Source organism: Hippichthys cyanospilos, chromosome 20, assembly GCF_059441005.1.
Source record: "Hippichthys cyanospilos isolate Australia breed blue-spotted pipefish chromosome 20, RoL_Hcya_1.0, whole genome shotgun sequence".
NCBI lineage: Eukaryota > Metazoa > Chordata > Actinopteri > Syngnathiformes > Syngnathidae > Hippichthys > Hippichthys cyanospilos.
Window position 1 is genome coordinate 12,084,576 of NC_142388.1, and position 13,424 is coordinate 12,097,999.

At 44.7% G+C, this 13,424-nt stretch overlaps 1 protein-coding gene across 1 annotated transcript in view; it reads right to left on the reverse strand.

Annotated features, from left to right (window-relative positions):
* The window catches only part of emilin1a (elastin microfibril interfacer 1a), a 42,719-nt gene that overhangs the window by 2,314 nt on the left and 26,981 nt on the right, over positions 1-13,424 (reverse strand). Inside the window, exons 7-11 of the mRNA XM_088403761.1 lie at positions 10,750-12,027; positions 7,483-7,897; positions 5,849-5,974; positions 5,702-5,719; positions 5,466-5,600 (exon numbers count right to left, since the gene is read on the reverse strand). Coding sequence (XP_088259887.1) covers positions 5,466-5,600; positions 5,702-5,719; positions 5,849-5,974; positions 7,483-7,897; positions 10,750-12,027 — 1,972 coding nt within the window. The remainder of the gene's footprint in view (positions 1-5,465; positions 5,601-5,701; positions 5,720-5,848; positions 5,975-7,482; positions 7,898-10,749; positions 12,028-13,424) is intronic.

A 13,424-nucleotide genomic window follows, 5' to 3' on the forward strand; every position in this document is an offset into this window, starting at 1 on the left:
GAACTCCAAGACGCCATGGCCGCCTTGATGTCCAACGTGCAAGGCCTGGCATCTCTCCTCCCCTCATCCAGTCCGGGAGATGCTTCCTCGGACCAGGGTAGCGGGTCTCCGCACTTGGGCCGAGAGCCCTCCATCCCCCACCCCTCCCGCTACGCCGGGGAGCAGGGCACCTGCGGACAATTCTTACATCAGTGCTCCCTGGTGTTCGATCAGCAGCCGTTGACTTACCGGTATGAACGATCACGGGTAGCATTCATCATGAGTCTGTTGACCGATAAAGCGGCCGCCTGGGCAATGGCGGCTAGTAATGCTAACCCTGCTCTCCGAGACTCCCTCGCCGAATTTACACAGGAGTTCAAGAATGTTTTTGACCACCCAGTCCAGGGGCGAGAGGCAGGAGATCAACTTCTGGACATCAAGCAGGGCGGTCACAGCGTGGCCGACTACTCCGTGAGATTTCGCATCCTGGCCGCGGAGAGCGGGTTTGGTGAACCCTCTCTTCGGGGTATTTTTCGGAGGGGCTTAAACCCCAAACTTAAGGACGAGCTCGCGGCCCGCGACGAGACCACCACGCTCGAGGAGCTCATCGGTCTGGCCATTCGTCTCGACAACCGTCTGCGGGAACGAGGGCGGGAGAGAGACGTGGAGCGAGGGTCAGCCTGCGCGCTTCTTCGAGGAAGCACCGTTGCCCGCGAGAGGGACTCCACCACTCCCACACCGCTGCCCGCCTGTTCCGCGGCCGACGGCGAACCAATGCAACTCGGCGGGGGACGCCTCACCCCCCGCGAAAGGGAGCGCCGCATGCGTTTTCGTCTATGCCTCTACTGCGGACAACCAGGTCACGTGATCGCAGCCTGCACGGAGAGACCGGATCGCCGCTCCACCCGGCAATCCCCTCTGCGGGAAGGGTTCTCCGAGAACTGTGAGTACCGACACGTCGGAGCAATGGTTGCCGTGGTGGAGCAACCAACGCGTAAGCGGCTGCAGCTTGCAGGAGAGGTCATCCACGCAGACAACCGGCAAGCAGTCACTGCACTGATCGACTCGGGCGCGGACGATAATTTCATTGACGTTGCGGTAGTTAAAAGACTGGGATGCCTGTTGGTCCCGCTAGACGAACCCAAACAACTTAATGATTTAGATGGGCGCCCCTTGGCAGTTGTGACCCACCAAACCGAGTCGGTATCGCTTCTAGTATCGGGCAACCACCGCGAGAAAATCAGGCTATTGGTCGTGCCGACTCGTCATGCGCCCATCGTTCTCGGCATGCCGTGGCTTAAGCTTCACAATCCAAACATTAATTGGACAAAAACGCTTCTTACGGGTTGGAGTCCATTTTGCCATGCACATTGTTTGAGAGCAGCGGAATACACTGGAGTTCCGCGTCCGCCTCCCATAAGGGAAGAAATTAATTTGGAAAACGTGCCTAAAATCTATCATGACTTGCAGGAAGTATTTAGCAAAGACCAAACGCAAGCATTGCCGCCTCACCGGCCCTATGACTGCGCGATTGATATCGTTCCGGGATCCGCGTACCCAGTGGCCAAACTATACAAAATTTCTCCCCCTGAACAGGAGTCGCTTCGCGAGTACATTTCCTCCTCTCTAACTGCTGGGCACATCCGTCCATCAACCTCTCCCTTTGGGGCTGGGTTCTTCTTCACGGGCAAGAAAGACAAAACCCTCCGACCCTGCGTCGATTATCGCGGGCTCAATGAGATCACTATAAAAAATAAATACCCTCTTCCGTTACTCGATGATGCGTTTTCGGCATTGCATCGGGCTAATGTCTTCTCTAAACTAGACCTTCGAAGCGCGTACCACCTCATCCGCATTCGGGAGGGTGATGAATGGAAAACTGCCTTCAACACCTCCCTGGGGCATTTTGAATACCTAGTCATGCCATTCGGTCTCACAAACGCTCCTGCAGTATTTCAGAATATGGTCAATGACATACTCCGCGACATGCTAAACGTCTTCTGTTTCGTCTACTTAGACGACATTCTAATTTTCTCCAGAACCCTGCCAGAACACCAACAACACGTCCGCCTGGTCCTACAGCGCCTGCTTGAAAATCGGCTATTTGTTAAGGCGGAGAAGTGCGAGTTTCACCTTTCCTCTGTATCGTTCCTCGGCTTCATAGTGGAGAAGGGCCAATTACGTGCCGATCCGGCCAAAATCCAGGCTGTGGTCGACTGGCCTTCTCCTACAACAAGAAAACAGCTGCAGAGGTTCCTGGGGTTCGCCAACTTCTATAGGCGTTTCATTCGCAACTATAGTATGCTGGCTGAACCCCTGACAAGGCTCACGTCTAACAAGGTCCCGTTTAAGTGGGGAGCCGAGGCGGAGGACGCGTTCGCACACCTCAAAACTAGGTTCACGAGCTCGCCGGTTCTTCTGCATCCGAACTCCCGACTCCCGTTTACGGTCGAGGTCGACGCTTCTGACTCAGGTGTAGGCGCTATACTGTCACAGCAATCTTCCGAGGATGGACAACTCCATCCGTGTTCATTTTTCTCTCGTCGCTTGTCACCAGCAGAACGAAACTATGACGTGGGCAATCGGGAACTCTTAGCGGTCGTCCTGGCATTGGAGGAGTGGAGGCACTGGTTGGAGGGCACTCAGCAGCCCTTCACAATCTACACCGATCACAAGAACCTCGCTTACCTCCGGACTGCACGCCGCTTGAACCCCCGTCAAGCCAGGTGGGCATTATTCCTAACGCGGTTCAACTACCTCATCACCTTCAGGCCCGGGTCGAAGAACGGGAAATCGGACGCCCTCTCCCGCGTCTTTGAGGAAGCGGCCAGTGAGACTCCACCGGAGACCATCGTTCCGAGTGAGCTAGTCATAGGCGCCCTCCAGTGGGATTTGGAGGACCGCGTCCAACAAGCAGCAGGCTCCGGGCATCCTGATTGTCCCACCAACAAACTCTTTGTTGCGGCAGCACTCCGGACTGCTGTGCTGGAATGGGGGCACAGTTCCAAGTTGGCGTGCCATCATGGTATGAGCCGGACGGCCTTCTTGGTCAACCAGCGTTTCTGGTGGCCAGGCTGGCGTAAAGACGTCATCGATTTTGTTGCTGCCTGTCCTACATGTGCCCGGGGAAAAGCCACGAACCGACCCCCGGCCGGTCTGCTACAACCACTCCCGATCCCTTCCCGTCCGTGGTCCCATGTGGCCCTTGACTTTATTACTGGTCTGCCAGCTTCTCGCGGAAAGTCTGTCATCATGACGGTGGCAGACCGGTTCTCAAAGATGGTTCATTTCGTGGCGCTGACGGGGCTTCCATCGGCTCTGGTGACTGCTCAACTTCTCGTTCAGCATGTAATCCGCCTGCACGGGATCCCCGTGGACATCGTTTCTGACCGCGGACCACAGTTTGTCTCCCGGCTATGGAAAGCCTTCGGGCGAGCTATAGGGGCTTCCACGAGTCTAACCTCTGGCTACCACCCGCAGTCTAATGGGCAGGTCGAGCGCGCAAACCAAGCGCTGGAAGCGACTCTTCGCTGCGTGTGTCAGCAAAATCCATCCTCCTGGTCCACACATCTCCCTTGGGTCGAGTATGCCCACAACTCCGGTCCTTCGGCGGCTACAGGCAAGTCCCCGTTCCTGGTCGTTTACGGCTTCCAACCCCCTGTTTTCCCTTCCCAAGAGAAGGAGGTTTCCATGCCATCCCTCCAGAGCCATATGCGCAGGGCGCAGAAGGTCTGGAGGGACACCAGAGCCGCGTTGGCTAGGACGACTGAGCGGAACTGCCAACTGGCCAACAGGCGGAGGAGCGGGGCTCCTCAGTACCAACCTGGGCAGGAGGTATGGTTGTCCACCAGGGATCTGCGCCTCGCCGGGTCCGCGAAGAAGCTGAATCCGAGATATGTGGGTCCGTTCAAGATAGAGGCCGTCGTCAACCCCGTCGCTGTCAGGCTCTCCTTACCACCCTCTATGAAAGTACACCCTGTTTTCCACGTTTCCCAGCTCAAGCCGACCGTCAACAGCTCCCTGTGTCCTCCTGCAGTGCCTCCTCCTCCTCCTCGCTTGGTCGACGGGGGTCCCGTTTACTCAGTAAGGTCCGTCTTGGACTCTCGGCGTAGGGGCCGGGGCGTTCAATACCTTATCGATTGGGAGGGGTACGGGCCGGAGGAACGTTCCTGGGTCCCGCGCTCGTGGGTGGTTGACCCTGATCTCATTACCGAATTCCACCGGATTCACCCGGGTAAGCCTGGGGGTCCGCCAGGGGGCGTCCATTGAGGGGGGGGGTACTGTCACGTCTTTTGCCTTTTTAGTTTGTGTTGATTTGCAGACTCTCTCCTTCCCCCGCATTGGGCGGGGCCATCGGACACTCACACCTGTTGTGCATCTCGTCAGAGGGCTTTATAAGCTGGCTGGCAATCACAAGCCTTTGCCGGGTTATTCCTTCGCCAAGCTTGCTTGCTGTTCCGTGATTCCCAGCGCTCTTGTCCTCACGTCCCCCCTTCCCGAGTCCTTTTGGTTTGTACTTTGTGCGTGTTATGTTTTTCAGTTTGTGAACCATTTCTGTTGCTACTTTGTTTGCAGCCGTTTCCCGTGAACTCACGCCCTCCGTGCTGCCCTTTGTTCCCGTGGACTTTTGATCCAGACGTTCTCGTCTCGCTTTGTGTTGGTACTTTGTGACTTTGATTTGCTACTTTGCCTTCGGACTGTTCTTGTGTTTTTCTCACGCCTTGTGCGCTCTTTTTGTTAATAAACTCTGTATCACCACCTCTCGTGCCTGGTTGGGGTCCATCCCCATTTGGGATCCGCGTTATTCGTGACAAAAACATGTTCGACATGTTCTGAATACTGACGTTTTTGGTTCATAAACAGGTTTTTGACTACATATTTTTGCATTTTATTGCTTATGTTGTGACACGTACACTGTGTTTCGTTAACGTACATGCATGTTCACACAGGACATGTACTGTCTTTTCCCACGTAAGTAATTTCTGTTATAAGGAAATATTGGATAATGCAAATATGATTCCTTACTAAAAAATACTTACCGAATATTTAGTATTTTTACTCATCTTTCAAGGCCGGCAGAACATTGTTTGCTATATCTATTTAAATATGAGTGTTATCATCTGAAAGATTGGTTTCCATTCCTTACTTAGAATTACAAGTATGTAACGTATATTTAGTATTTATGGCAACATGCCATCTAATGGTCACATAATGGTCATATATATATATATATATATATATATATATATATATATATATATTACTTTTTTACTGTCCAAATACACGGTTGTTCAAGTTCTCTGTAGTAAATATCAAATTTCTGTCATTCTACATAAAAAAGGACTCCAATCCCATATTGTTTACAGTCATGAAATAACCTATTAAGTATTTTCTATGTAGATAAAGGTTTTGTGATTTGGGTTCACTTGGGATGTTCCACTGTTGTTCAGTTACCTAACAAAAAATGAAAATATGCCCATTCAAACCTGTGCTCGGGTTATAGACGCCATTTTCATTGACGAATACTTCGTTGAATGCAATAGTTCCTACACCCCTCATCGGCCTAGTGAGCGCTGCAGAGAAGGAAAGTCGTGGCACGTGGGCATCAGACCCTGCAAGACCTGATTTTTTTTAAGGGGGGGGGCAGAAAAAAAGCAAGTTTCAACAGATATGATACCGTACAGAGAGCCTTCATGTGATGTTTAATTCAAATAACACAAACCTTGTTCGCCTCTGAGACCTGGAAAATGAGATGAAATTTCGTCAGTTACTAGGTGCACCTTCTATTAACTCAAACGCTTTGACTCACATATAAGTTCTTTTACGCATCAACTGCTTCACAAAAAGTGATGACAAGTTAGTTATCTACCTGGGGGGCCAGCTGGTCCTTGTCTGCCCTGTTCTCCCGGAGGCCCCACCTTTCCTTGGGGTCCCATGACTCCTTGGGGTCCAGGCACCCCACGCTCACCTTTAGGACCCGGTAAACCAGGTGGACCTAAAGCAGAGGAATGCATAAGGCTGAATTCATTCACCACATGGTTCAAGAGGTATTTCAGTTTGTCATGTTAAATTTTGCATATGGATCAAGTGAGCTGTTTGAATGTACATTTTCTCAAGGTATGTATGTGAATTCAGGGATTGGCAACCTAAATGCTGGAAGGAGCCACAAGTTTTCATCAGCCATATGGGACCATGCACTTCCTTACCAGATATACTGTATGACATGCCATTGTATGTCAGAGAAAAAAAAGCACTGGCAAAATATGTACTAACAATATAGTTAATTTTCCATAGCAAATTTTTCAATGCATACAAACAAGAACCACCAGTCAACAACAACGGGATTGAAGCAAGCAACAAAACAACCCCATTATTATTCATACTATGCAAAAATTATTAAGCATACTTGCCCTGTAGTATAGAGCAAAATAAATGTTAATACCAAAGGGTCATGTCTACCATCTAGTGGTGAATTGTAATATTACAACCTAAAACTTATGTTGACCCCTGCATCCTCTCACTTTGAGTTCGGTACTTCCATGGTTATGTTTTTTTTATTTGATTTATTTTTTTTAATGTTTTGGTTCTCATCCTATTTCATTAAAAACACATAGTTAATATGAGCATTTTCTGAAGATGTAAATATCATAAAATACAAAGATAAAAATATAAACACAATGATACTATTTTACTGTTCCAAGTGCATTCATAATTTTGGTATCCTTTTAAATGAAAAACATATGGTTGAGTGGTGAATAATTAAAGACTTAAAAGTAACAAAAGGTTTCGAAGTGAGTGAATGCTTCAATGCTGATTGACTGGCAACTAGTCCCAAAAAGTCAGCTCGGATCAGCTCTTGATCACCAGTAATCCTGAACAGGATTAGTAGTAGAAATCTGATCATTTAGCGCTACAGTAAAACTGCCCAAAAAATAATTCATGCTAACGACGGAGCAGGTGTCCTCATTGTTTACAGCTTTACTACTAGCTTATTACTGCCAGTGCTGCTATTGTGTTGCAGCTGGTAAGAAGCATTCTGTTTTATTTCAAATATGCACTTTCACAATTGCATAACTTTATGAATGGCATGTTAGTGAGAGGAGTCTTTTTGGTTAGAACCTCAGAGAGGGAGGGATTAGGGAAGAGAGGCTATAGTCAAGTCTTGCTAGCAGGTTTGAGATGTCAAACTGCCCCTTGAGGTGAAAGAAGACAAATCTGAGCATCTTTACTGATAAGCGATGCATTCAAGGGAGATTCCTGAATCTTGTGCTTCATGCAAAGAAAGCTGTGAACTTTAACCTGATGTGACTGAGTATTTCACCCTGATGTTGACTGAAACTCCTCTTTCACACACTGCAGCCTTTATAGCCTCTTAAGTAAATGCTTGACAGGCCAGATTCTTTCTTTGGTCTACTTTTTACATGCTCCCGCTGCCTTCCATTAACCAAGCTCTATATCTTATCCAAAAGTCAGATCCCATGCCCCGCGTCTTCTGATGCTTACCCATGAAATCCTGTCGTATGAAATCATGGAACTCCTTCGCCAAGTCTAGCAGAGATGAGTTCAACCTGTGTATTTTGGAGTGAACTTTCTCAAGCTGGACATTCTCTATATTATCGATGAGGTGTCCTTGGGTTGTGACCGTTAGATTGAGTCCATTGACACAGCTCCATAGCCCAGTTACATGTTGGTTCAGGCCCTCCTTTATCCTCTGCAAACTGTCCGAAAAAGAGTCGAAGCGTCCGCACAGTCCTTCAAGCTTGGCGAGACGGTGTTCCAGGCCGTCGCTTGCCCGCCGACACTCACCGACTTCAATCACATAGTTACTCCTGATCACTTCAATGTCTTTGCCAAGGGTTCCGAACCGAACGCTTGAATCATCAACGTGCTCGGCCAGATCCGTCTTCAAATTGTCCACCTTTAACAGAAAACAGACATGCTAAGCGTGTGGTTTCTGGTTGATGCATAGTCTATTATTCTATGAGACCATAGAGTCACAGTTCATCGCCAAAACAACTGTTACAGTCCATAAAGAAAAGACATGTTTCAGTACACTTCAATGAAATAACACATAAAACATCCTTGCAGCTGCGACACTGTTGCCATAAATGGTAGCTGGGTGTTCCATTCTCAAAGGCTATATAAAGTTTAATAAAACAGTGGTTCATCTCCGGATGATTTAGGTCATACAATATGAATTCTGGCTGGACTCGGCTCTATCATCTAAGCAATGTTCTGTCAGCCTATATGATTTGTTCAAACTTAAAATAGCCGCTCATTACATTCATAGTTTGCTATGATTAGGTTTTAAGTCAGTTGTATTACATTTTGCAAATCACGTGACAAATTCAGTGTGCTTTTGAGTCAAAGGAACAGTAATACTTGCGAGGAAATTCATCCAAATTATCCCAATTTAACAAATACTGTATCCTTATCAGTGCTATACACTTTATTAACACCGAGAGAAGAACATCTAATTATAACCCCCAGTGATGAGAAAATATGTGTTTGTATTTGAGATTGCCAAGAATGGAGCATCAAATTGGTACCTTAACTGTTGGTGGTCTTGTTTATATTTTCCAACACAGTAACATCAATGGTTTTACGGAAAAAAAGACAACAGAACCCAGAGCTCACAATATAATGTGTACAAGTAAACTTGCATTTTTTTATAGTAGGATGTTGTGTTGCTGTGCATTTGCTATGGGGATGTATTTGTCATAATGGTCATGTATTTGTCATTTTTATGTATTTAGCATCTTGTCATATAGGGTCCTATATTTACTGTTGCAACTGTTGGCAACTGGCTCTTTTATATACAATGGATGTGTGACCATATTTAAGCTCTAGGATCTCAGTGACAGATTAGAACACCAAGCTCTCAATCCATCTCAAGCTGCACATATGTATCCCTTCTAGGTCTCGTTTTCCAGGTCTAGTTTTTCTTCAATTTTGGATGTCAATAAATGTACTTTTCTAACTTCCGTGTCCTGTCTGCATCTGGGTCCAAATTCTGCTCATCACATGACAGATGAAAGGCATGGTCAGATGCCATACAGCTAAACATTAACGAAACATGCCTGTGTCATAGCATCAAATCTCAAAATAATAACGTCTTCATCATTTCAGCATCCGGATATTACATTACACATACACACATTAAATGGGAGCGGGCTAGTGTTAACAAAGCAAGCAATTCTGGTCCTTTTCTATCAGTATTTATGGAGTTCAACTTAACTAGACGTACAGAAAAGTTTAAGCATACAAGTTTAAAAACAGATATGAAGAGAGACATTACCTTCACTACAGTACAGAAATCTAGAAAAGCCTTTGTAATATGCAAATGTGTACATTGTACCAGTGTATCCAAATGTTTTTTTTTTTTTTTTTTAAATTACTTAAAAAGTCATATCTGTATATATTGGATGAATTGTATTTTTGTAGTAACTACAGTTGTTTTTGAATACTGGCATGTAAATTTAAGCTACAATACTGTATGTAGGAGCTTGGATCTTAAGCAGGGGGTTGAATTAGATACGCTTGTACTTTTCCTCCCCTCTTTCGAGCATGCGAAACTGTCTGATTTGATTTGTTTTATTTTTGTATTTTCCTCATGTTTGATTATCGTATTTTCCGCACTATAAGGCGCACCTAAAAGCCTTAATTTTTTTTTAAAAAGCTGATGGTGTGCCTTATATATGGATCAATATTGAGATTGGGATTCGTAGATGGGGAATGAACTGGTAAAGTAAGCTTTACCTGTTTCTTTTGTGTGTTTACAGTTGAACAAGTTTGGTCATATTGATATTGAGTTATTATGCTATTGAGAGTTTCGTTATTATTGTTGTTACTTTGAGTATTACTATATTATGATTGAAAAGGTTTTAAAATATGTCATTTATCGAGGGTGTGCCTTATAATCCGGTGTGCCTTATGTATGGAAAAAGTTTTAAAAGATGTCATTAATTGAGGGTGCGCCTTATAATCTGGTGTGATTTATATTGCAGAAAATATGGTAATTTGTTTATCTCTTTGTTTACATGTTCAAAATAAAAACAATCAATCAATGCTCCATGAAAATGTTGAGCACCATTGACGTGAAAGGTCATCAACGAGAATGCTACGGAGGAGCGCCATCTTCATCACTTGAAATATGTTTTATTTTTAAATGGGAATGGGTGGAAAAAGGGTTTGGACAGCTCTAGTTTGATCATTAAGATGGGAACATTTAACAAAAATAACAATAATTATGACCATAATTATGGTCAGTGAGAACGCTCAAAGTTGGCTCTTTATTAAAAAAATGTCTAGCATTTAAGAGTTCAAATTTATGACAGCCGTTTGTTCCTATTATAAGTTGTTTGCATTACCTATACAACCATGATATAATGTTATAATAGTGTGGCGGTGCATATCTGTAAGGACGTGGACTTAGGAACTGGACTATGGTGATTAGCATAGGCTGCAGGATGGCTACTAGTTACCAGAGACTTGTGAGTCTGCTGCCTGTTTTTTGTCAAGGTATCCTAAAATTGTGCCTTCTTGGTAAGATGCGATGACATAAAAACATGGCATGCCGTGCGTAACCCCATGTCATAGACCATATCACTATTTGTGGTCATCATCATCATGTCAACAGATAGAGATCGCATACAACTGTTGACTTATTAAAAGTCCGTGACAACTGTTTTTGTTTGCTTTTAGGGTACAAAGAGCAAGGATACAGTTGTCACAGCAAGTTCAATCAATGTCATTGACAATTCATTTTACCTCAGAATGGATCCGATCCGCTGTGTCAGTCAGATCATCCAGTATGGCTCCATGTGTCTGTACAGTTGTATCCATGCTCTTCAGAGTGTCATTAATCGAGTGGAATGTGACCATGACCTTAGATAGCTCTCCTTGGATGGACTTCAGATCCCCTCCTAATCTTCCATTATGGTCAGTGTGACCGTCTAAGCGATTCCTTACATCATTGATGTTGATTTTACAGTCTTCACTGCTCTTCTCCACTTCATCTCTGAGTCGCCCCACTTCTTCTTGGAGGTTTGAGCACACCTGAGAGCACACAGTTTCTCCTGAGTCCAACTTTCTACGTAGATCATTCAAGTCAGTGTGACACTTGTTGAGGCCTGACGTGGTGGAGTTAGCAAGCAAACGTAAGTCCTGTTCCACATTGCTGCAAATGGAACAGTCTTCCAAATCCTGGCTTAGTGTTTCAACTTCTGTGACTATCCTGTTGAAGTTCTCACCATTCTTGCCTGTCACAGCAATTATTTTTTTGACATCATCTGTTAGGTTAATGATCTTGTCTGCCAGTGAGTCACCTGACATAGACAAATCATTTAATCTTGTGTTAAATTTCTGGATTTCCCCTTGGTTAGCCACGACCCTCCATTCTAAGGTTTTTATAGTGTCTTCAGTTTTATGGTCTTTTCCGTTGCGCCCACAAGTGTCGTTGCACATTTTTGTAGCCTCTATCAAACGTCTGTCCAGAAATGTGGTGACGTTCTCTAGCTGGCTTAAACGTCGACTGTGGTCAGTTACAGTGTCTCCAAGAACAGCCACGTCCAGCTCTAGCTTTCCGATTTTGAAACTATGATCATCAAGCTGGTTCAAGACCATGTTTCGTAGCTGCGTGACATCTCTTTGGACACTGTCCTTCAGATTATTGCCAGAGTTAGTACACCTTTGCTCTGTTTTCCTCACTGTGTTGTTCAGTCTCTTCTCCAGCTCTTTCAGTTTGACATTCATTCTGTCCTCTGTCACCCTTCCCTTTCCTCCCACGCTTCCAGCCAGCTCCTTATCCAGTCTACCTTTAATGGTGTCACACTTGCTCGACGTGGTGGTGATTTGGACATCCAGATCTGTCAGTCTCCTCTCCAACTCAGTGACCGTGTTGCAGCACGTCTGGGACTGTTCACTCTCACTGCGAATCATTTGCAGGTTCTGCCTAAAATGTTGGTCCATGGAGCTGACCAGCTTCTCGAGTGCTCTCACTCTCTCTCGGTCCTCCTGTTGCTGCCTCCTCAGATCCTCTACACCAGCCTGAATACGAAGGACAAGACCAGTTATTTCTATTGTCACAATATTGTCTTTCCACAGTAAATATTCTGGGAGATTACTAAAGAGGATGTTTTAAAAATAATGTACCACAAGTAGCTGTGGGTCTATTCTTAAAATAGCTGACCAGTGTAAAGATGTTGTAGTGACCATGTGAAAATCTATATCCATGGGGACTTCCAAACATTTCTAGAAATAGTGTCCATACATAGCTATTGTCTATCTTGTTTAATCTTCCTAATCAAAGAATGACCAACAATGATTACCGTCACACTCAAGGTCTATATGGATTTCCATGTGACATATATTAATAATAGGGATGGGATGAGATCTCTCTGCTCTGCACAGCGCAAGATCCCTTTTCTTTTTTCTCTTATAGGAGTGTTTTGGCAATAGAGGACACAGCACAATTCAATACTTTTTAACCGCTCTGACAGGAAAACACCACCTATTGTTGAGAGACTTCAAAATAAATGTTACCATAACGAATAATTTATGGACACGGATGCTTGTATTTTGACTCAAAGGCTTTGATTTTGAAGCTGTTACTGAAAAGTACGTCACAACAACAGCTGACTTTAAAATCGCGCAACCACGAGTTGAGACTAGATACAATTGAGACAATCTTGACCTGAAACCATATTCAATTGCCAAATTAGAGCGCTAATAAAACACTGGCAGTTTTATTGCACAGTGTACAGTTGCCAGAATTCAGTGCAGCTTCTAGTGCAGGGTTTAGGCATCTGGATCTTGAAAATAATCCTAATCATTTGAATCATGTGTGTTTGAGAGAGAAAACTGGAAAACATTATCTGAATTACCCAGCCCTTGCTCTTGTATACAGGAAATTAACTAGCTGCTAGCTGCTAGCTAGCAGTGGTTTACATTGGTTGGCGAAAACAATTCATGGCCTCTGCATGCTTTGACGCTGACAGCCTGACAGTTGCCGTCGGTACTCTTGAAAAATTCTTTGAACAAACCAAGTTGACTCAGTGTATATTTAACAAAAAATATTTGATTATCAAAAAAAATACAAAATTGGTCATTCATAATAAAGTGCAACTCTTTTATTTGGTCTTGTGTTTTTTTTAACCAAGCTAAATAAAGATATATATTTTTCCATCAAAATTTCATAATCTGCAGCTCTAAGGGAGAAAAACCGGATGCTCTGATTACCTTCCAATCACCTAGGCTAGGGCTATATTTTGGTTTTCCATTTGAAGAAAACGATGGTAAAATATTGGCAGGTATGATGAAGATGGTTTGTAAACACTGCAAAATATAAAACATGGCCTTATGCTCTAGCTAATATTAGCTGTATCCATTTTGTTATTTTGTTAAACTTTTCAGTATTACGGAAGATATCAGCTGTAGCAGAAAAC